General features: G+C 36.9%; 1 protein-coding gene across 4 annotated transcripts in view; it reads right to left on the reverse strand.

Moving 5' to 3' along the window:
• The window catches only part of CREB1 (cAMP responsive element binding protein 1), a 61,827-nt gene extending 37,738 nt beyond the window's left edge, over nt 1–24,089 (reverse strand). For 3 of the 4 annotated variants that reach the window (XR_005525570.1, XM_039217499.1, XM_039217497.1), the window contains exons 1-3: nt 23,893–24,089; nt 6,721–6,842; nt 509–655 (exon numbers count right to left, since the gene is read on the reverse strand). Coding sequence is in view for 3 of the 4 variants with exons in the window: in XM_039217499.1 (XP_039073430.1) it covers nt 509–655; nt 6,721–6,834 (261 nt within the window). In the remaining variant the exon portion in view is untranslated. The remainder of the gene's footprint in view (nt 1–508; nt 656–6,720; nt 6,843–23,892) is intronic. The other variant, XM_039217498.1, reaches the window with a different exon arrangement.
• Between the last annotated feature and the right edge of the window lie 209 nt (nt 24,090–24,298).

Genomic DNA, 24,298 nt, shown 5'->3' on the forward strand with positions numbered 1-24,298 from the left:
CCTTAAGTTGAACTTTCTCAATATATAGTTATTTCAAAGTTATATACTCTAACTTACATGCATAGACATAGCTGGTTTTACAATGCTTTAAACGATCTCTAAATTCAGGTAGTATCTTAGGTAAGGTTATTAATTTTGACAAGGGTTTATTTTTTTCCAACTGCATGATCAGAAAGTAATTACTAAGTTATTATTTTTGTATCTCAATTTTCCTGAACTAAGGTATATCAGCCTTAGTCTTTCCCAAATATTTCAACTTTATCTCATGTAGTTAATGATTTCCCCAATTTTTTTTCTTCTGTATCTTAAGAAAAAGTCGTTTAATTAGGTCTGCTCTTGTGTATATATGTTCCTATACATAAGGTGACTATACAGATGCAGCATATTCCTTTACTGGAAAATAAACTCTCAACTAGGTATGTTCCTATTTTTGTAACTAATGAAAAGAGACAGATATGGCTATAAACAACAGTTATGAAAGTAGATGCAGAACTTTTTATACACATACCTGAACTGTCTGGACTTGTGGAGACTGAATAACTGATGGCTGGGCCGCCTGAATAACGCCATGGACTTGAACTGTCTGCCCATTGGGCAGCTGTACTAAAGTTACGGTGGGAGCAGATGATGTTGCATGAGCTGCTGGCATAGATACCTATGGTGTTGAACATGGAAAAAGATTACCATCACAGATACCTCCTTAGAAGTAGTCATGCTCAATAAGAAGCAACTTTTTAGCAGAAAAAAGATGACCTTTCTGCTTGATAAGTATTTCAGTGGCGTGAAACTGATTAAATTTAGTGTTCTTAAAAAAAAAAAAAAAAAAAGACCATAAATGTCCCTCCCTTTCGAATCCTTCCAAAAAACAAAACAAAACCCACCAAAACACTGTTTTAATGTAGTATCAAAATTTGTAACTCAGACTTCCTCTGAATACTAAATACACTTTAATTGTATGGCGCTTTACATTTTCCTACCTGCTTTCATGTCCAGTTTCTCCTTTTGCTCTTCAAAGAAATCAAGACTGGGTAATAAAGATTATCTCCATTTTAGAGACAAAAATATCAAGTGCTCAAGAGATTAAGTAACTTACCCAAGGTCAAGAGATATGATAGCAGTGAAGGAATATAAAAGTCTTCAGAATATTATGTGTTTAAATAAGCCATATTCTAAAATATACCTGCTCTCAAACTTAGGCAAAACTTCTCTAAGTCTAGAACAAATATATATCTTAAAATATATAGCATAGTTTTCTCTTTTAAACTAATTACAAGTATGCCTTTCGTTAGTGAGAAACTATTAATATGTATTATAAACTGAAAGTTTCTACTCTGCCAAATCAAAATGGTATGATAGTATTTTAAGGATTTATTTTTCTCTTAAAGGAATAAAAACAGAATTGAGGGAATATAAAAGAAACTAATTTTCTCCTGAGGCAGAAAGGCAATTTTAATAAGTCAATACCCAGGTTCAAAGGGTTCTTATGTCATATATGTCTATTAGATGGTGTGTATTGTTTTTATGCTTGAACATATTCAAGGGTTCAGTATTTTTGTCCATTCAGTGAACAGTTATTGGGGACCCATGTGCCAGGGGCAGTGACAGAACTGAAACTACAAACATGAAGAAAATCACCAAGTTACATGTGTGAAGGCATAGAGAAAAGAACATAAATATAATCCAGTGAAGTAATGGGGCTTGCCAAAAGAAAAATGAACACATTGAAGAGAGCTACCCAATGGCACCTAAGAGGAAGAGAGGGAAGAATGTGGAATTTGAAACAAAGAATATAAATTAGGTATGTTATGACTCTCAGGGAAGAGACACGGACTTCCAGGGAGAGAGGGATGGATAAGAGTCAGTACTACTAGACCACCTAAGTGTGTTACTTTATGAATGTAGGAACTGGGACGAGACAGCACTGTTAACAAACGCAGGCTGGAGCCAGATGAGCTAGTCATGAAAAACTACCTATGTGTCACATTAAAGAACCCACATTTTTTCCTGAGGTTGGGAAAGGCACTGAAGAGCTTTTGAACTTTGGAGTATCATGGTGAGGTTTGCATTTTAGATAGATCACTTCAGTGGCAGTATGAAAGACATTTATTTCAGAGAAAGAAAAAAGTGGAGATGAGGAGATTGAGAAAGCTTATATAGTAGTTAAGGTGAGATGAGAGATGATACAGCCAGAAGCAAAGAATTAGTTTTGGTAAGGAGGGGAATGAAAGAAGTGATTTAATGAAAATTCAAGAGACAGACTAGAAAAGGCTTTATGAATGACTGGTTGAAGGAGGTGAGAAAGGAAATCAAGGATGACCCACAATTCTCATGTTCAGATAAGAATTGGTAAACTATGCCATTAACTCAAATAGAGAACACAAGAAGTAAGGAGAAGCTTTGGGGTGGTTGGGGGCAGAGTGAAGGAGGATAGCGGAGCTGATCTGATATCTAAGAAAGTAGAGATTAAAACCATGAGCCTCGGGGCGCCTGGGTGGCTTAGTCGGTTAAGCGTCCGACTTTCGCTTAGGTCGTGATCTTGTGGTTCGTGGGTTCGGGCCCCGCGTCGGGCTCTGTGCTGACTGCCAGCTCAGAGCCTGGAGCCTGTTTCAATCTGTGAGTCCCTCTCTCTCTGACCCTCTCCTGCTCACGCTGTCTCTCTCTCTCTCTCTCCTAGAAATAAATAAAACATTAAGAAAAATAAATAAATAAATAAAAAATAAAACCATGAGCCTCCATCTTTGGACAGTTAGGAAGTCCCTCCTTATTAATCATTTTCTCTCTGGCTGCTATAAATCTCATCTAGTTTTAGGTGGTTCTCAAAATGTGATCCATGGACTGTCTCCATTAGCATGTTTGAGAATCGCAAAGTTACTCAAGAGTATCTCCTCTTAGTTCCATACAAAAGCTCTTCTAATATTTGAAGCAATTATTATATCTTCTTCTCTATTTTACACACTAAATATAATAAGCTAACTCAATGAATAATCCCTATTCTACCCTGATCATTCTACATAATGGCTTCTCTCATTGTAAGTTTATGAACAATACAGGTACACAAAATAAGATAAAAATCACTTATGTTCCTACCACCCACAGCTAATCATTGTTAATATTTTTGCTTTAGATATAGGTGTTTTTATAACACACTATCATGGAATCCATTGTTTTTTGAATCCATTATAAATACCTTTCCATACCATTAATAGTTTTCTTTAGTGGTTTTAATGGCTGCACAAGAAAATTACATATTTTAATAAATTCCTTATTATTATATATTTAGGTTTTCAAATTTGCCTCTTACAAGAAAGCTGTAATGGTCATCCTTTTACTTTAGTTAAATCCATAAAAATTTACATTCTCAGAGTCAAAACCAAGATTATTTTTTTCCTTTCCACTTTAAAAAAATCTCTGTAAATTCCAAATGTAAAATGAGGCCTCTCGTTGTTTTAGATTGATTTTCTTCCTTTACTAGTTGGGCTGAATTTTTTTCTGTTCCTTGATCACATAAAGATGGATTTGACAATTTCTATTATATTTTCTGGTACTAAATATGAAAATAAAAAATACCAGTATCAGATTTATTAAAGGAAAAGATAAAAATGTATAATGTATGTGTTAAGGGCCTGGATGAGCAAATGAAAAAAAGCTGTAGTTAAAAACAAAAAAACCTAAAACTATACAAATGGGAACAGAAAACTAGCTTTCCTAACACTCAAACATCATGTCATTCTGTTCTAGTCAATCCTAGATGCCTGCCTGATAAAGATGACAAATTAAACATATGCATATTAATTTTGCTCCTTCCTGAATCTCCAATTAAACTTCACAGAATTGATTTTGTTTTTACAGGCATAATCACATGAGCAAAGAATGAGAAAGGAAGTAACAGGAGGAGTTCTTGGAGGCTGGAAAGTAGATGATGAATGGTAATAAAAAAGGCCAACTCATGAGGTAGAAAGCCGGATTTGTACTATAAAATCCTTAAGAGGTTCAGGATCTAAGTCACCCTGGAAGGTGGAATAAAGGGAGAGATGAAAATAAAGGCTGGTTGAAGGCTCTTTGAGAAGCAATTGGACCCCCTTTCCCAAACTCCCTGTGGAAGAATAATTAATCTACCCCATGCTGACAGAAAAATGGAGATTTAATTTCTAGATAGAGGAAATTACACCAAACACTGCTGAAGGTGGGGTAACTAACCTTCAGTCTTCTTCTCTCAATTACCTTCCAGGCCTTTACCCTATAAGCAAGAGATCAGCAAAGCTTTCCCGGAGGAACTTAACCAATGACAAGGGACTGAATAAAGATTTGAAAGATACTGACATTGGGAAGGCCATAATCACCTGACACTGAAGCCCACAACTTACAGGCGTTAGGCCCCAAACACATCCAGAGCTTCCAATACAGTTTTGTGGGCAAAACTTTAAAACTGAGCAGATAAGCACAAATTATAAAACATCTGAGGAAAGCTTCTTCTGATATGAAAGATGGAGACCAAAACAAATTGAAGGGCAAAAATCTATACAGAGAAAAATCTATGTGGGGAGAAGAAAATTTTTCTTTTTTAATTTTTTTAATGTTTTCTTTTAAATTTATTTCTGAGAAAAAGAGAGAGAGACAGCATGAGCAGGGGAGGGTCAGAGAGAGAAGGAGGTACAAAATTTGAAACAGCCTCCAGGCTCTGAGCTAGCTGTCAGCACAGAACCCAACCCGGGGCTCGAACCCACGAACCGTGAGATCATGACCTGAGCCAAAGTCGGACGCTTAACCGACTGAGCCACCCAGGTGCCCCAGGGGAGAAGAAAACTTAAAACCTAATTAATATTCTCAGAAATGAAAGAAAATATTGCCTTTATGAAACATAAGCAGGATGCTATTAAAACACAAAGGGAGAACAACAACAAAACTCCACAAAAGGACTATTCAGAGAACAAAAGGAACTCTTGAAAACATGACAGCAGAAATAAAAATTCAACAAATGGGTTGGAAGATGAAGCTGAAGAAATCTCCCAGACAAGAAAGCAAAAAGACAAAGAGAACAAGGAGGGAAAAATATAATTAGAGAAACAATCCTATAGGTACAGCATCTAGATCACAAGGATCCTAGAGAAAAAAATCTTCAGCCAAATAACTTAAAGAAATTGCCCAGAATCAAAGACATGAGTTTCCACTATAAAAGGGCCCACTGAATATATATATAGCACAACGGATGAGAACTATTTAAACCAAAGCCCTAATAATGAAATGGTGAAGCACTGTGAACAGAGAGAAGATACCAGAGAGAGAAAATAAGTGGTTTAGTCCTTTCAAACAGCAACACTACTTGGTGGCTGTGGATCAAGGCCTTCAAAATGTGAAAATGATTTCTTTACCAAGAATTCTTTACCCCAACTTGCTTAAGAAAACACTAGAAAAGATGCTTTACTATATCAAGAACACAAACTTGGTAAGAGAAAGACAGTAAGGGGAAAGGAACTTCCAGGAATGCATTATACAGCAGACTCAGAGGACAACCAGATCAGACACAATAGTGCCACCCAAGAGACAGATAAGTAGGTGAGTGGAGGGTTATCATCCCTCACTGATCCCTGCTGGCACTGTACCTTCTTTTTACTAGAAGGCCAAATGGTTGGGTAAATCCAGGCTCTCATCTCTGCATGTTTGCCTTAACCATGTTTTGCTGAAGCCCTGGCTCTTCCCCCTTTATTTCTGCACCTGCCTCATCTAAGTATTCACTACACCCCCAGATATATTCTGCTTTGCCTTAACTCCTGAGGGTTGGACGTGGGCCCTAGCAATCAGGAGAAAACATAAAGCAGCCCACTCCTTGTGACTCTCTCCTGCTGGAGACCCAGTATCTGGCCCATACTCTGGCTTCGTGTAGTAGCTGTCTGTGGTTATCCCCCGATTCTCCAAGATCCATTCTAGCTCCGTGACTCCCCTAAGAGGGCTTTTAAATTCTTCAGGAAGCTGAAGTTCAACATCCCAGAGCCTCTGCTAGGATTGTTTTCTCTCAGGAGCCTTTATCAGAAAGAGGCAGTATCACACTCTTTTATCTAGTAGGTTTATGTCTGTTATTTGGTTTTTATATTAACTACCTTTCTCACTTACATGCGAATAATGGTTACTAAAATAAACTATTTGGGGAAAAATACACCAGAACAAAAAATAAAGATGAGAGAATATAACCTAGAGACAGACTGTTTAAGACAAAGACAAAAATGAAAGAATCATGAATTATATTTAAATGACACCGGAAACAAAAACCATTATCATTCTTAAGATCTACTTGTGTGTCAATTTATTTGTTTATCCTATTTTTTTAGTTTAAGCACATGGAAAACTTAGCCTCTCATATTATCTAAATTCCCATGCCCCAAAATAAATCTGTGATATGAAAAACAAAAACAAAACACTTACCATACTGGGTTTTCTTCCTTTGTTTAAGAGAGACAATATACCCATTATTAAAATGTCATTATTCTGAATCAGGTCACTACTAATAGGTAACTAGTGTTTAAACATACATTTTTCTGTTATGTTACTAAATTAATTGTATCATTTCTAAAATTAGGCTAATACTAAGTAAACAGGAATTTTGATATCCTAAGACTGTCTCTGCTTGTTCTATGCCTATCTCTGTAATAAAAACTAAATCTTCTCGTCTAAAACATATTCCTTTTGGGGGAGACAGAACTTCGAATCTCTCCAAGTATTTTATACCTGGGCTAATGTGGCAATCTGTGGTTGGGCTTGAACTGTCATTTGCTGGTTTTCAGCTTCTGTTACAGCTGCATCTCCACTCTGCTGGTTCTCTGCTCCAGATTCCATGGTCATTTAGTTACCTACAATAATATGGAAGAGTGTTACAAGCACTACAGTGCTTTGTGCTTTTGTGACTTCAAAGGCAAATTTCAGGTTATTAATAGGTATATGTGCTGGTTACGTTAGCAAATGCACTCAAGTCTAGTTTAAAAAAATTACGGAGCTGAAATACTGTCAAATTCATCCAAATCTGCTGAGCTGCAGAAGTTCTAGTTCCTTCAAAAAGAAAAAAAAAACAAACTGTCTTTTCACCTGTCACGTCTTCCTAACGGGATAGTATTCCATCCAGAAGGAAGAAGGGCTTCCTCCCTTCCATGAATCTCCTCTAATAACAAAGAGAGGAAGGTACTAGTAAAACTATAATTTTTCCAAATTAGTTTTTCCAAACTAATCAGGTATAGAAAGAAGGTAGCGAGTAGAAGAAAGCTGATGACACGGTATATGAGATATCGGCTTCATGGTACCTCCTATGAGGGTATTCCCTAGTATAGGGAAAAAGTAGAAAATTGTAAGCTACTTACCAAGATAGAAAGGTGGGATAAACAACCGAAGAGCCAAATTAGAGGCCCCAGACACTGCCAATGTTGGTGTTCTGACCTCTCACCCAATGTGTAGTGTGCAATACTACACACGCACACATACAGGAAATAAAATTGAGTAAGTTAATCAAGGCTGCTCTTTTTTACTTTGGGACTCTGCTTTGCTGGTGTATTTATTTGTTGGGTAATCTGGCACTGAATGGCAGCAAAAGTAAGCGAGAACAATTCCTAGCAGCAGCAGCAGATATGTGCAGAAGAGAGATTTCTGATAACAGAAATAAATTTATGGTAATAATTGTGCCTAAAGGATTCACAATCAAAGGGATTACTTTTTACTTGTGTACTGTTATCATCTAGTGCCTGGCATATTACCTGTCAAAAATGAATTTATTAAAAATGACTACCTACGATGATTCCATAAATAACACAAAAGCCCCAATGCTTTTCCAGAATTTATTATATTTATTTTATAACTCTGAAATTGATAGATCATAATTGTGACTGATCCTTATGTGATTATTACATGCCATTGTAATGTATCATATACGAATACATTTTGCCACCATTCACAGCACAGGGTTCTAGAAAAAGTTTTACAAGTGATAGTTTAAAAAATGGAAGTAAAAATATCTCTGTGGAAATGAGTATAAATAATTTAGAAATATAGAATCCACAAAGGAGATTGCAAATGAAAAGATCAACAAACTCAACTACATAATTATTTAAAACAAAATATATGACAAAAGACACTAAGGCAAGTGCATAGGGAGAAACATCTGCATATATAATTGATACAATAACATCTAGAATACAGAGAAACTACTAGTCAATAAGAAATTCCTCCTTTATTGACTAGTTCACAAAGATATATGTTCAAGGATATTCACTGTAGTTATTTTTTTAACAGCAAAAAACTGGAAACAAGTATCCATTATCAGAAGGACCATTCAAAAAATTACAGCAATGAAAAAGAGAACTCTAAAAAACAACAGATAAAGCTTTCCAAGACAAACTGAGTGGAAGGGCAAGGGACAGAATGCACTGTAAAAGAGAATTCCATTTATGTGAAAAAAAACAAGTCAAATTGTTATAGAACATTTGTGTATGCATCGAACAAGGTACGGGAAGTTCTATACTAAACTGTAAGCTGCAGCTCTGAAGAGAAGAAGATGTGGTGGAACTGGATAGGATGACGACTTTCACCTTGTACTTTTCATATAGTTTAGTATTTTGTTTTCTTCCCATCAGTATTATTTCAGGATTACTTGTACAATTTAAAAGATTTTAATACCAGAAATCATAAACAACATTTTGAAAACTATGAACTAAAAACTGTATTTCAATCATGATTTTGAGATACCTGTTGAAAAAACATTTTAAATCTCAGATATTTTTTATATGAAATTACTATTTTTATTTAAATCTTGCCTAAATTGTTCATCCCATATTTCTAAACAGCAGAAATACTGTTCTTAAAATTATCAAGTAACTTTATTATTACTTGGGATAACTGAGCTATATACTTACAATCTGTGCTTTTTTAAACTAAAAAATTTAAGAAAGACATTAACAACAAAGCAACATCAACAACAAAATGGTTTCTGTATCCTAAATGTTCTCCATACTTCTGGTCTACAAGAAAATAGCATGTGAAAACCACCTAATCTCAAGACCATGCAAGTGAATCCATTTGAGGACAAGACTGAACTGAGTCAAGCTAAGTATGGGCAGAAATCCAGAAACTTGTCTCCGTCTTCTCCCCTATGGTATCATTTTAATGAGAAGAAAGGTAAATACAAATTTATCATACCTCTTTTGTAGACAAGAGTATACACCAACCATTTTTAAAACATTGTATTCCAGGCCTTTTTTTTTTTTTAACCTGTGCTGTCATCTATATAGTTTCAATCCCCCATTTGATTAAAAGCAATCTAAGGCACGGATCATATATCCCCCCCACCCCCCAACTATACAACATCAGGACTACTTACTTTTTTCTGATATTTAACATATGGGGCATCATTATAATTTTTTGTTGCAGAAAACAAGATATAATAAACAAAACCACTAGTTAAATAATTACAGCTACAAGGACACATTCAAAACAAGAATGTGATTTACATTCTTCTTCCCTCCCCAACTAGAAAAGAACAAAAACAAAAGGGTGACATTTTCAACACATATGATTCTCTCACCTAAACTGCCCTTGTTTTATTATTATTTCTTTCATTCAGGCAACTACCAATCTTTTTCAGAGAAGGGAACAGCCTTCTTAATCTTTCTAACTCTTAGCTTAAGTAGATATCAACATCTGAAGCAACAGTACAAATACTGTCTTTCATCTGAAAATTCTCAATGTGCTTTTCTCAAAGTGTAGGTGATAATTGTTTAAGGAATAACAATTTGTTTTGGATCAGAAACTCACTGGCTGAACTAAATCAGACACTATTGTTTTGGTTTTTACTATGAAGGTACTGAAATCGAAGTCTCTCAACTAGACTAAACTAACACTTAAAGTGGGTTCATTCTTTTTGGACTTTGAAAACTTTTGCTCTTTTTTGTTTGTATCTTCAGATGGAGAGAGAAGAGATGTTACAGTATCACATGTACAATCTTCCATTTTTCTAACAACCCAGAAGCAGTCTAGCCAGAAGTGCAGTACGCAAACACAGGATCAATTACTACAGGCAATATGTGGGTGTCTAAAGTTGTTTGAAGAAAGGAGATTATTAATTCATTATACAAATGAATGCTTTTGAGGAATACAAAATTAACAAAGAATGCATACTGCTATGAAACAGGTAAAAGATCAGGTACATATATGCTCAGGGAGAATGCTGTATAAATACTGAGCCTGAAACATCAGAAACAGAACAGATCTTAGCACTGAAAATGTAGTAACAGCTTGACAGTTGGGGTGTCCTTTCCGTCTAATAGTTCAGAATTATAAAATTTGGGGTTACTGATATTTAAGATTTGGAATTTTCATGATTTTTCCCCAAAAATTAACATAATCCTTTGGAAACCCTAAGTTTGTAACAAATTTCAGAAGTGTCATGCCTAAAAGAATCAAAAATATTTAAACGAATTCACAAAGATATATACCATTTTGCTATAATGTTCTCTAGAGTTCTACCTCTTAGTATGAAAAGTAAAAAGTGAAGTGATTCTTAGCATTATTCACTCAATAATCAGAGAAATAAATGCTGCTATGAGGAGTAGGGAAAGGGAGCCTGAACACTGTCACCAAGCGGTCACTGGAAATTTTAGTTTCCTCGTCTATGAAAACAAGGAGGATGAGTTAAAAGAGTTCTTCCAGTTTTAAATGCTCTGATCCTGAGAAATGGCACAAGATATATGTACACACACGTAATTATGCAGGCCACTTAATAAAACAGTATATACAATAAATGAAGTATTTTTTACTATATAGCCATATTTAAACAGTAGAAAAAGACAGATTCACTAGGAATAGGTCCCCTAGCCTCTTGATCTTGGATTAGTACAGAGCTATCACCACTTACTGATTTATAAAATCATGAGAATGCAATACAACTTGAGATAATTAGCAGTTCTGAAAGAAAGAAAGAAAGAAAGAAAGAAAGAAAGAAAGAAAGAAAGAAAGAAAGAAAGAGAAAAGAAAAGAGAAAGAAAAAATGCTCCAAGACCAGACACTAGTTAATAAAGATTCTCTCTTTCAATGTTGGACAGCGTCTCTTTTATCATTACATTGTTCTGGTCACATCTGTTGTTAGTTATTAAATAGTTTTACAGTCCCCTTTCTTAATTTTCAAATAGGATAAAGAAATTTTTCCTTTCCATCTTAGAAAGCTTCAAGAAACTTACCTAAGACTAGATCACTTTTGTACCCTTTATATGGTAAAGACAATAGACATTGAAAACTTCAAGATGTAGTTTAGATAAACATCCCAGTAAAGTGTCAAATGAGTACTTCCATGACATTTAAAAGGAAAGAAAATGTTCTGCAACGGTCAAGAGAGTGGTGAAATTTCAAAGCACTGAGGTAGGGCACAGCATTCATAAATTTGGGGAAGGAGGCTAACTTTTCTGATAAGAAAAATGGTCTGAGCAAAGGCTGACATTATACTATGCCTTTAGAGAAATGAGTAAATCAGTGGCTGGTGTCAGATTGTGTACAGAAGCAAGGAGAGAAGACAAATGATAACAGAATAGTCACTCTAAAGCTATCAGCAATTACCTACTAGGACAAAATGAGAAATGAGAATGATGTCTCTTTAAAGTGAGTTATTGGGTTTAGAATTTCTATACTGCAATGAATTTCGTTTCTATAGAGCAATATATCCTGAGGTAATTCACCACAAATAACTAAGTAAAACCAACAACATCTCCAATTTTAACAATTTACAGTATATACATTATACTTGCATTAGGGTATCATATCTGAACACTAATATGACAGGTACTGTCAAATAACTGAAGGAAAAGATATACACAAAATAAAATTTTAAAAACACTTTCCTTTTGTGGAACTTACATTCTAGGGTGTGGGAGCAAGGGAGAGAAAGTAAGTAAAATGTACAATAAATCAGATGGTGAGCAGTACTGTGTAAAAAATAAAGCTGAGAAGGAAGTTGGAGGGATTTCCAAGATTCTAAAAGCTGACCAGTGAAACCCTCATTAATAAAGCAGCATTTAATCCACCTACTCAGATTAGCTATACCCAGCATATCATATACACACTAGTGGTAATTTTTTAAATCATGCTGTCTGAACTTGACAGGAATTAGCTTCTAAATAACTGTCATAGAAATCAATATTATGGGAATTATCTGAGACCAAAATTTGGTAATAAACCAATTTTAATGAAAATTAATTAATTAATTAATTAACCTACGCAGCACCCTTACAGAACTATACCAAATCAGGGACAATTTTCTGGCTATTTTCAAAGTACTATTTTTTTTAATGTTTTATTTATTTTTGAGAGAGAGATAGAGAGAGACAGTGTGAGCAGGGGAGGGTCAGAGAGAGAGGGAGACACAGAATCTGAAGCAGGCTCCAGGCTCTGAGCTAGCTGTTAGCACAGAGCCCGACGTGGGGCTCGAACCCACGAATCGTGAGATCATGACCTGAGCCGAAGTCGGATGCTCAACCGACTGAGCCACCCAGGCGCCCCTCTAAGTATTATTTTCATATCTATGTGCCTCTGTCAACTTAACCAAAGCTCATTAAACAAGAAAGCAAGTCACTTTTGCTAAAAATCATTACAAAAGGAATGAACACTGCAGATCTTTACCTTGTTCTTTTTCCTGAAATATTTTGACTGTTAAGAAGTGCCCCAGTCCTTACGATCCTAAACATTCTATTCAGGTTCAACTTCATAAAAAAACGAAAACCATCTCCTCCACAACCTAGTTACTTAACTTTTTCATTCCTTAAATCTATGACCAACTTAATTCAGAATTTTGACTGAAGAACAACACATCCATAACTAATAGAACATAAGATTACATGCTGTGATTTTTTTAAATGCAAATGACTTTAATTATAAATGAGAAAAAAAGAAAACCTCACCCTTCCTCTAGCAAGTGGCTAAAGCCTCCTAAACTCAAAGCCCAGGAATTTAGGGAAATCACACAAGCAGAACTCTGAAGTCTCCAGGGTAACCATAGCAAAAGGCACATCTGGGCACATGATTTTAACACTATATGACTATTTGTTGTCATAGTCAAATATATTACTAAAAATAATTTGCAGAAGTATATGTAGAAACATCTATGGGTGATACAGAATACTCTCTACATGTTTTGTACCTCTTATTTCGTTTAGGATATTATGACTGCTTGAAAGCATTCTAACATAGTCTTAACAACTCCAACACGTCTTAATTTTTTTAAGTGTTATGATTAATTTACTAAAGAAAGTAACATGTTCATGTGCTACACAACAGACTGTGGCTTTCCAAGAATCAATAACTATGTTGCACTGCCTTTCTTCTTCTATTATTTCCCCTTGTACATTTTTTGGGGATTGGTAACTTTGAAGTACTTGTCATTTATCTTTATCATATGCTCAATCTAGTGGAACGGAGATGTATGCAATCAATACTGGAAATTTAGCAATGCTCCAGGTTTCTGATGCTAAGAATAGTCGTTTAGTATTAAATATAGCATCTCTTCACTGAAACCAGATAGGGGAACAGCATATTCGAATGCTGTATGTGTATACATAATGTGTGTACGTATGTATATACGTATGTAAACACACACCTCAACAAAGATATCAACTTCAACTGTAAAATGTTATTAGCTTAGAATAATCACACTCTAACAAAATGAAGTTACATACATTTTTTGAAAAAGAACATGAATGGGAAATGTGACCAACTGAAATAAATGGGTGTCTTTTACCAAGCCAAGTAAATTCTGACATAGTTTTCAGAAACAGTTTACTCAGTGCTCCTACCAAGATCTTTCTCCCTTAACTGGAGAATCAATCTGCCTCTAGTCTAGAGATTAGAGGAAGGCAAAAACAGTCATACATGAAGTTAATTCTGTGTGATTTGAACTTGAGATTTAAACATTTATAAGACAAAAATAAAAGCCCAAATATTTGCTTATATATTCTATGTTATATATTCTTTGTATCAACAGTAAATAAGTATCAGTATAACCCAAGCACCACTATCAAAAAAAGAAAGCAGTGTACAGCAAGAGGAAATCCTTTCAATTTTATTTAATAAAATTAACTCCCTGATTTGTTTACTGGACTCAACTCCGAGAAACTGCTTTAAGTTGAATATTTATATTTTATAATTTATTACAGTTTTATAATTACAATATTTGAATGCTATTTTTAGTAAGTCATTTTTAAATAGATAGCGTGCACTCCAAGAAAGACACTGTTCTCAATGAAAGTACTGACCACAGTGAATTAGAAAAACATTACATGATTTATAGGAATGCACTGCATGATGACAGCCATCCTACGACTAATCCTATAGTACCTTTCAGCAGAAAAGCTTTGGTGTTTTCTCAAATCAAAGTCATTTTTTACATATTGGCAAAATGTATTTGCCTCGTTTGCCTTCAAGTAAGACTACTGATGGCTTTCAAACAAGCCTTCATGTATCTGGTCACCAAGAGACAAACAGCGTTGCTTAGCAAGGAAGCAACCATGACTGTGCATTATTTTAGATAACATTTTATCCCATCACTTCCCACTCTTTCTTTCCTAGCCAGTATTATGTTTCCAGCTTTGCACACCTTAAGCATTTCAAATAAGTGATCCTATATAAACTTCTACATATGAAGTTCCACTAAATGGATTTTTTTGGAGCTGAATTATTTTAAAGGGAAAAAAAAGATTATACACCTCCTACATGCAGTTACTTTTAGACAAGCAATTTCTGTGTTGACCAAAGAGTGAAACTGTCTTCAAATTTTAAGTTGATTCATAAACTAGCTCAATGCTAAAACTGTAAGGACCCACAAAAGTTATGCCCTGAAGTTAACTATTTAAAGCCTACTCTTCATTTACTCAATAAAATCCGAGAGACCATGTGAAAATCACTACATTCAAATGGAAAATGAGTATCCAAGTGTGTTTATAATTTAACATTTATTATTTTCACAGCTCTGTTTTGAACTAAATTTTGAAATGCTATTTTTCGTGAATTATTTACAAATTAGACATGGAAGAGTGAAAAGTCACTTTTCCTGAAGCAGGATGGCACGTTACAGGAGAAGTTATAAGACAGGAATCCTGGTTTCAGTTCTGACTTCACAGACGGAGTACTAGACACGTTGAGAGATCTGCAAGGAATTTGCAAGACTGTGCAGGGCTATACCACATAGCCTCCAATATTATAAAATGTAAAGAGTTCTTTGTATATTTGGCAATGGAATTGCATGGACAATTAAGCCACATGTTAAGCATTTTTATTATGTTTTGCTTACTAGAAAAAGCCTAGGCACCTAAGGCACTAAGAATATATTGGACTACACTGTAAAATTAGCCATAGCTGGGGCACCTGGGTGGCTTAGTTGTTTGGGTGGCCAACTGCGGCTTTGTGAGTTCCGACCCCACATCAGGCTCTCTGCTTTGGATCCCCCCTCTCTCTGCCCCTCTCCCACTCACATGCACGTGTTCTCTCTCTCAAAAACTTAAAAAATGAGCTCTGGTTAAGCTACAAGGCTGATAAATTACATACAGACAACAGCAAAGTTTTATTAAAAGATTCACTTCAATTTTGGGTATCTTTATCTTTACTCCTAAGATAATCAACATGAAGCACAATCTTTCAGGTGGATATACTACCTTTTTTAAAATTTATTTATTTATTTGGAGAGAGACAGCATGAGTGGGGGAGGAGGGGAGAGGGAGGGAGGGAGGGCGAAAGAATCCCAAGCAGGGCTCGAAGGGCTTAAACTCATGAACAGTAAGATCATGAACTGAGCCAAAACCAAGAGTCAGACACTTAATTGACTAAGCCACCCAGGTGCCCCTTTTCATTAAAGTTTATTTATTTATTTATTTATTTATTTTTACTGACCCGGTAGTGATTTCGGTATGGTTGTTTTGATTAATACAATTTTATGCCACTTCTCAAGTCTCAGAAGCAAAAAGTATTAGTAAGGCATCAGAGTTTAATGAAAACTCTGGAAAAACTACTTTTTAAGCTATGGGTAAATTATATACATAATTTCCTTGGCTTTAAAAAAATAAATCTATAATTTCAGTAAGTTTTAATTATCGAAGGCATATATATGTCTGCTTCCTTTAATCTGTGCAACTCCACAGGGGAATTGTGTTTAATCCTACCTTTCAAAGCTGTGACCATCCCAAGAGGGAATCATTCATTAAACAAATACATTTTCCGTGCCTATTACATAATAAGTGTTCCGACAAACACCATGGGGACTACAGTTTAAAACAGACAAGAAACTTTCTCTCAAAGAGCTTACAGCTAATAAGAGGTAAAATATGTGTTACATATAAAAGAGCTAGGCAAGTATAAACTAATCTTTATGATCAGTTTGCCTATAAATTTCCTCCAAAAAATATTTAGTAACAATGACTGAAAACCATAAACTTCCAGTTTGAAATGACAGAAATACAACAAATTATGGAAAAAATAAAGCATGACCTGACCATTTATGGTTGTCTTTCTATTGATATAGATCTAATTAGTAAGATAATAAGACTATATTTTTTAATACCTTGGCTAGACTATTCCCTCCAAGTGAACTTTTTATATACCTAGACTATTATTTAGAAACAATAAATGATTAATAAAGCTAGAAACATGAAAACATTCATCACAAAAAGATAATGCCACAAAAAAAGTGATGAAGACTACGCTTTACTGTTATTTCTTGCTCAAGGGAAAAGGCTCTCCCAGCAAACAAATCATTTAAGTTCTCCAGAGCTCAGTTTAGTCATCTGCAAAAAATTAAGGAGTTACCCCTCCCTTAATGGCAAAAGTTTGCTAAGTGTGAATTCCCCCAATATAGTGGAGGATTGAGTAATATACTATGTCCATATAAACATCATAATAAATTCTTCATAAGAAATAATTCTCAAATATAGTGCTTCAAATTAAAATGCAAAGTTGTCATTTCTTGACTTATCCCTCATTCTACTTCCATCTCTTCATTTTGGTTGTCCTTGCCACTCCTTAGAACACATTCCCTTTCATTTCTACATATCCAAGTTCTTCAATATTCACTTTAAATTCTATTTTTCTCATAAAACTTTTCCTCACCAAACTCCTTCTCTTCTAAACTGTACAGGCCTTCAAGACAGTAGTGAAAAATGGATATTCTGTCATGTATAAATCCTTTCTTACACAATTTTTCTGCTATACCATAGGGTTCTTAGAGGTTCTCCAGCCTCACTGTTTACAACAACTAGCACAACACTTCATGTAATACCTACAAACCCACCTAACTGAATAAATCTTCTTATGATTATTTCACTCACTATAAAAAGTCAATGGTCAATAAATGTTCACTGAATAAATGACTAGGCTGGTAAGCAAAAGGAAGTAAAAGCAAAGCATTGACCAAAGCATCAGTGTTATTTGTCATAGCAAACAAGGCTGCTATTGATACTTTTAAGTCAATGATACCCTTTAAGAATACAAATAGTTCAGAACAAGCAATAATTTTCACTTCAGGGATATTTCTCAGTCTCCTATTACCAATCATCCACACAAATAGGGATAGTAACCCTCAAAAATAATGCTTATTCACCTTTGGCTAAATTACAAACATTTTTAGTTACATTTGTACTCTCATATAACCATAACCAGAAACTCACACAGACAACCAACTCATTAAATATACTCTCAAAGTTGAAGAAAGCAATCTCAGTTTCAGAGAAGATTCACTAACCTTTTGGAAAGAAATTTCCTATTACCATTGGTGTAAGTTAAGTCAACTTTCAGACCTACCTCCTACTCCTTCCTACACCATCATTAGCAATTTTAACTTCGCACTTAATTCTCTCTTCTACAACAAAATGTCAGTCTTTACTTCTCTCCTTGAGGCAAAAAACTCACCAATGATCCCTCAGACCTTTTACCCTCCAAATCTTGCTGTTAGATTATTCAGAGATCCTAGATTAATCCCACAGCAGAAAGAAAACTGATAAATGCTTTTCACCTTTGTTCATGGTAAACTCTTTACTTTTACCTCAACCATAAAAAGCAACTCAAGCATTTAAAAGTTTATCAAGTCCTACTTTTTTTAAGTTGAAATTCATGTAACTAGCCCCAAGAAATGATTAAATATACACTGAAGGAAATTTTTCATTACTGGAGATGTAAAATACTGTCTTCTACTTATCTGTACGAATACATACCAGAATATGAATGACTAATCTCTTCCCTCTCTTTTTTCTGAAAACCTAGACGACAGGAGTAAAACTCTAGATAAAATATAACTACTGAACTTAATCTTTACAGGGCCACATCTGGCAGAGCTAAGAATGCAAGACAAAAGAGGAGTACATATATGTTAAGGGGGAGAAGCATTCTGAATGTGAAGAAAATCCAATGGCTGCTCTTTATCCAAGTTTCAAACACGTCTCAAAGACCTACACTTACAGATGTTACAGTACAGAATAAGATTGAAACCATCCTTTCTTCTTACAGCTTCAGAAAATTGGCCAGGGTTAATCTCTTACACCATGACTGAGTTAGCATGTAAAACTGGCAGAGGAAAACAGTCATTTTCACATTATCAGTTTGTCCATTTAGTTCCTGATTGTTACTTCTACCACGAAAGACAATTTACTGATTTCAGGATACTGTGAGAAATCATTTAATTCCGTGTAGCCCATATATGTGTTCCAGAAGGAAAATTTTCTGCCTTTACAGATTTCAATTATCTACCTCCAACTCCCCAAATCTGCAGGTAAAAACAGAAAATATTAATATTTTACATAAAATACTAGTAAATCCTCAAAATAATAGTAAGGCAGTATTTTTACACTAAGAACTTTAGGGGTGCCTGGATGGCTCAGAGCGTCCAACTTTGGCTCAGGTCATTATCTCACCATTCGTCATGCGTTCGAGCCCTGCCTCAGGATCTGTCCTGACAGCTCTGAGCCTGGAGCCTGCTTTAGATTCTGGGTCTCCCTCTCTCTGCCCCTCCCCCACTCAGGCTCGGTCTCTCTCTCTCAAAAATAAACATGAAGAAAATTTAAAAATAAAAACTTTAGCTCAAGTAACTGGCAACATGAGCATACAAAAAAATGAGACACCACAACAACTTCATTTAATGACTTGTTTCTTGAAAGATAAGGGACTTATGTGTGTCCCTGTTGCTGGATTATTAGTTATCATTTTTTCTAAGTTTAATCAACTTAAAACACAGCATGTGTATTTTAAAGATAAATACACTAATATCATGTAAAATGTACTATAGTTAAATGCTACTTGGAAGAGCCACAAAAGGAAAAAGAGCTACTGAAACTTGCTTTGTGTTCTAACTGAAATACTACTTGGTCCAACTGGATAACCAAGGACTTACACACTTAGTTACACACACACACACCATCTAAGCAATAAAGTCTAAGCAGACAAGCTTATAGGTGAAACTCATTATTTCTTGCTGTTTATATATTATTAGCTATATTTCTTCCTACATACTTAGATATAAAATATAAAACTCACTGATAATTATACTAAGAAACACTAGAAAAATCATCAAAGAAAAAGTTAATGTGAAAAAAATCACCACAGGGACAAAGCAGTACACCAAACAGCATTAGGGGGTCGTAATCGCACATGAAAATAGTCTGCTTAAGGGGGAAAAAAAAAAAGGACTGCACTACCTGAGGTGTTATTTCTCATTTAGAGAAAAAACAGAGACACTTTCAATAATAGAAGTAGTCTGTTCAGGGTCTAAGAATCTCAAAAAAGAGTTACATTCAGACTAAACTCACTTCGTGAGTTAACTCTTACACAACTTACTTGCCTTTTCATGCACACCTGGATCACTTCACTAAAACTTCTAAAAACTGGAGCTAAAAAGGTAGTAAGACAGTTCAAATAACCACTTCCTGTCAGAAACTGGTATTTCTTATTCAAAAGAAATGTCTTTCATTTAAAGAAATAAAGGCATAATGTCAGACTCCCTTAGTTTAAAAGGTCATACAAGACCTAAAAATAAAATCAGCTCACTAATCAGTTAATAAACACAGGCACATCCATACGGTGAATTGTCTCATTAAAAAGAAAAAAAACGAAGTCCTTAATATACTGACATAAAGCAATTACTAAGCCATATTAAGTGAAAAAAAGCAAGATACATGATAGTTTATTTAGTATACTACCATTTGTAAGAGGAAAAAAAAAAAAGAGTGGATCACAGGGTGGGGGGGTACACACAGTATTTCCTTTTATAGGGGTAGAATTATGTCCAAGGACAAATTGCTAAGCCTTGAGCAATGGGGATGAGAGTGAGGGTGTATCACATGATTGTCTGCTGTATTACATTTTATGTGGTGAATTATGGGCTATCTGAATGAATTACTAAAAAAAAATAAATTGGGGATATAAATATATATTCTGCCTTATTAGTCATCACATCCCCCAAAGTTCCTTGAGGGTGGACATAAAACAGTGTAATTCATCTTTGGATTCACTGTAGCTTTTGGCCCAGTGTACTAAATGTACTACTACTACTGAATAATTTTTTAAATTATAGTAAATATTTGATGCACACTTGTGAAATGCCTGGCATTTAACAGGCATTAACTTATATAATATCTACAGTTCTATGAGGTAGATATAGTATATTAACAACAAAGGAAATTGAGGAATGGAGAAGAAATCTGAAGGTCCCACAGCTAGGAAGTTAAAATAAAGCTTAAAAATGAATAGCTATCATTAACTGAGTCCCCATGGAGGTACTTTATAATTATCACACAGCCCTATAAATTAGGTGGTATTCTAATTTCACAGATAAGGAAACTAAGGTTGAGAAAGCTTAAGAAACTTGCGTAGGTCCCAAAATTTCCTGAGGGTGGGTACAGAACGGTGGTGGCAACCGCAGGAATGAAACCCAGGCCTGTGAGTCCAAACCCAGCGCTCTTTCCACTAACTACATTCTCTGTCACAGTAAACGCTAACCAAATATTTGAATTACCATGAACTACTGCCTCAAGTGATGCTGTAGTAGATAGGAGTTCACACATGACTAAGAAGAAAACAAAATCCTTGCATTTTTTTTTTCCATTCCCGGTTCTTAAATTCAGATTTGAGCTCTGTAGCCATACTGAACTGACACTGCACATCAAGGAATACATGTTCATAGTAAGATTCTGCCACAGGCCGCTGTAAACACGTCTTTATCTAATAGGTTACTTTACAGAATAAGTGAAATTAAAAGTTTCAGTGATACATTGTAAGCATTAAGTTACACTTTTTGTACAGTGGAAAAAAGTGAAAAAAGAATTCTATGAGAAGTGGGGCACACATACTTGGTTTTACTATGACCACATTATATCCAAAAACCAAAGCCCAGTGTCTTTGGATGAGAGCTCAAATAAAGCTACTTCTCAATAAAAAGGAAAATTTCTATTAACCAGATATAATCAAGAAAATGAATGTCAGAAAGCAGGGAAAGGAAGGTACCATTTTATGGATCAGGTTTCTAAGTTTACTTAGGCTCTCATGTGAAAAAAAAAAGTCATTCAAAAAGGGATAGCACCAGTTTTGTGTGTCCTTTTAACATTTTTCAGTCTGTCTGAGTCAAAGTTTCATTCGCTTTCTGAATACAGGTGTCCATTTAAAAAACTGCAAGCAGATTTAACTGTAATTTTTACTGACTAGGAGGTGACGTAAGTATAACTCAGAGCCATGCTCCAAGTGAACATTCAAATATTAATGAATATAAAAGTTTGAAAAGTTCCACTTGGAATTGCTAAGAACTGCAGATTATGAATCTATAAATAAAACAAAATGTAAAAGATCTTCTGGATAAGAGAGGAATAAAATCCATCAGAACACTTTTTTTTTTTTAACTCACAAAGGGTCATTGTCACACATTCTCTGTAAGGGACAAACATTGTACTCAACCGATGCGGGCTTACAGAAAACCTTAAGGACAAACAGCAATCTATGGCATCACCAAGTGCTATAATTTCTTCAGTGTTTGGAAATAAAATCATCTTCCCAATCCTTATGTAAACTCTTTATTGCATCTTAATTAAGTTTCCCAGCAATGACAAATTTCATGTGTGTGTGTGTGTGTTTAAAGACTTGCACTAGGGTAAAGTAGGTTTTGGAAAAGTGACTTGGATACAGAAAAATCAAAAGACAAGTGCTTCTATTACCGATCAGTATTTATGTTTAAGTATTTATGTTTAATGAGAAACCTTATATGTACCAATCACAATGCTATCATACTATGATAGTGAGTATTTTCAAGACAAATAACTTGTTCATTTTTTGTATCACCTAAAATAACCGCTTTTGGCTTTACTTTTAAATCAGGAAATGAGCCGAGTGTAAAAAGATTTCAATAGCTGGCAACCGAAGTTATCTTTTAAACCAAAACCTTTAAAGGCAGAACTGATGCAAACGAAGGCTAGCATGAAATTCTAACTTCTTAAGAAGGTATGACAAACTTTAATAGGTCACATTCCAGGTCCCTTAAAAACTGTCTTTTAATCTTTAACGTATCAATGACTTTTCTGCGGTTCCTTTTACCAACAGGCAAAGGAAAAACAAGCCTTGTGGCTTAAACTGTTGCCGGTCTCCTGCAGGGGTTACTTACAGCCTGGGAGGCAAACACTGGATACTTTTAAATGCTTATTTTTAGATTCAGTATTAATCAATCTCTTACTTAAGTTCAGACAGAGACATGTGGGAAACTTGGTGGGAGGGGGGAGGCGCGGGGAGAGATCTGGAGGACCCAAACTCGGTTGGCATGGGTGGCCCCCAAAATACAAAAAAAAAGTGATGTAAAACAAAAGTGCATCGGCCAATACTCGTTTCAACGAAGTGTTTCAGAATGATAGATCTCAAGTGATTATTACCTTATTGAAAAGGGTTAAAACCGAAACTGTTTTCAAACACCAGCTTCCCTTTTACAAGATCTCAACAGTTTTTTAAGTTTTACAAATATGTTTTTCTTAGCCCCCCTTTCCTCCCCGAAAGAATGCATTTCCTTAAAAAAAAAAGTGTGAGGGAAAAGAGTCAAAAATTATATTAAAAAGCACGGCTCTCACCATCTCAACTAAGCAGAAACGAACAGAAAACAGTATGTCCCCTATGGGGTGCGAGCGGGGGGGAAAGGGCATGAATAAAATACAGCACGAGAGGAAACCTTTGGTTTCGAACTTTATTGCACAAAGAGAGTGGGGAGAAGAGTAGGTCAGACGTTGCAGCGCTTCCCCTCGCGAAGCGGGCATGGCAGACACCGAGGCTACCGGGAAGGCAGGCACCTTCACCTCCTCTGCCCTCAACTGTCGCCTTCTTCCTCCTCCACCCCCCGCGGGAACCCCGGCGGCGCGGCCCCGGCGGACCGCCGGGCCCGATCGGGCCGGGCCGGGGGCGAGGCGGGCGGCGGGGGCCGGGGCGGCGCGGGGGGCAGCGGCGGGCCGGGCAGGCGGCTGGCGGCCTCCCCCGGGGCGGCTCCCGGCTCCCGGCTCCGCGCCCGGCCCGGCCCGGCCCGGCCCGGCGGCGGCGGCGGCGGGAACGCGGGCGCCAGCTCGCCGCGGCCGGCCGCCCGCACACACCCCCGGCCGCCGGCTCCCACCCCGCCCGCCGCCCGCCGCCCCCCGCCATGAGCGCCGCCGCTGGCTGCAGGCAGAGTCGCTGCCGCCCCGGCCGCCGCTGGCTCCAGTCCGCCGCCATTATTCTTTGTTCGCTGCGAGCGGCGGCGATGTTGTGGGGCTCGGGCGGAGGCTCCATCTTTACCGCGGCCCCTCCTGCGAGGGGAAGGCCCCGAGCGCGGGTGTCCGGCGCCTCCCCGTCCCCCCTCCGTCCCCCCGGCTCTCTCCGGCTCCTGCCTCCTCCTCCTGCTCCTCTTACCGGTGGTACAAGCTCCTCCGTCACTGCTTTCGTTCGCGGCCCGGATCTCGCTGGAGTTTTATTCTCTCCCCCACGTAACACACCGCGTCAAACTACACCTCCGCCGCGTCACTCACCAACACTCCGCTTCTCCCAGCCGCCCGGGCCACAGGCAGCAGCAGCCGCCGCCGACTGAGGAGCCGCAGCCAGGGAGCCAGCCAGCGCCGCCCAGTGCCGAGTGCGCAGCGGCCGCGCACGGAAACAGCCGAGCTCGGCCCGGAGGAGCTCGAGCGGCCCCGCCCCCCCGCGCTGGAGGCGGAACTTGCCGAAGGCCTTCGGGCTCCTTCGGCCAAGACGAAGGCGTTCCGCGGGGAGTGGGGAGGCGGTGAAGGTGGGAAGGGACGGGCGCAGGGAGGAGTGGTCTGAG

This window comes from Hyaena hyaena, unplaced genomic scaffold (assembly GCF_003009895.1).
Source record: "Hyaena hyaena isolate Hyena2069 unplaced genomic scaffold, ASM300989v1 scaffold_698, whole genome shotgun sequence".
Taxonomy (NCBI): Eukaryota; Metazoa; Chordata; class Mammalia; order Carnivora; family Hyaenidae; genus Hyaena; species Hyaena hyaena.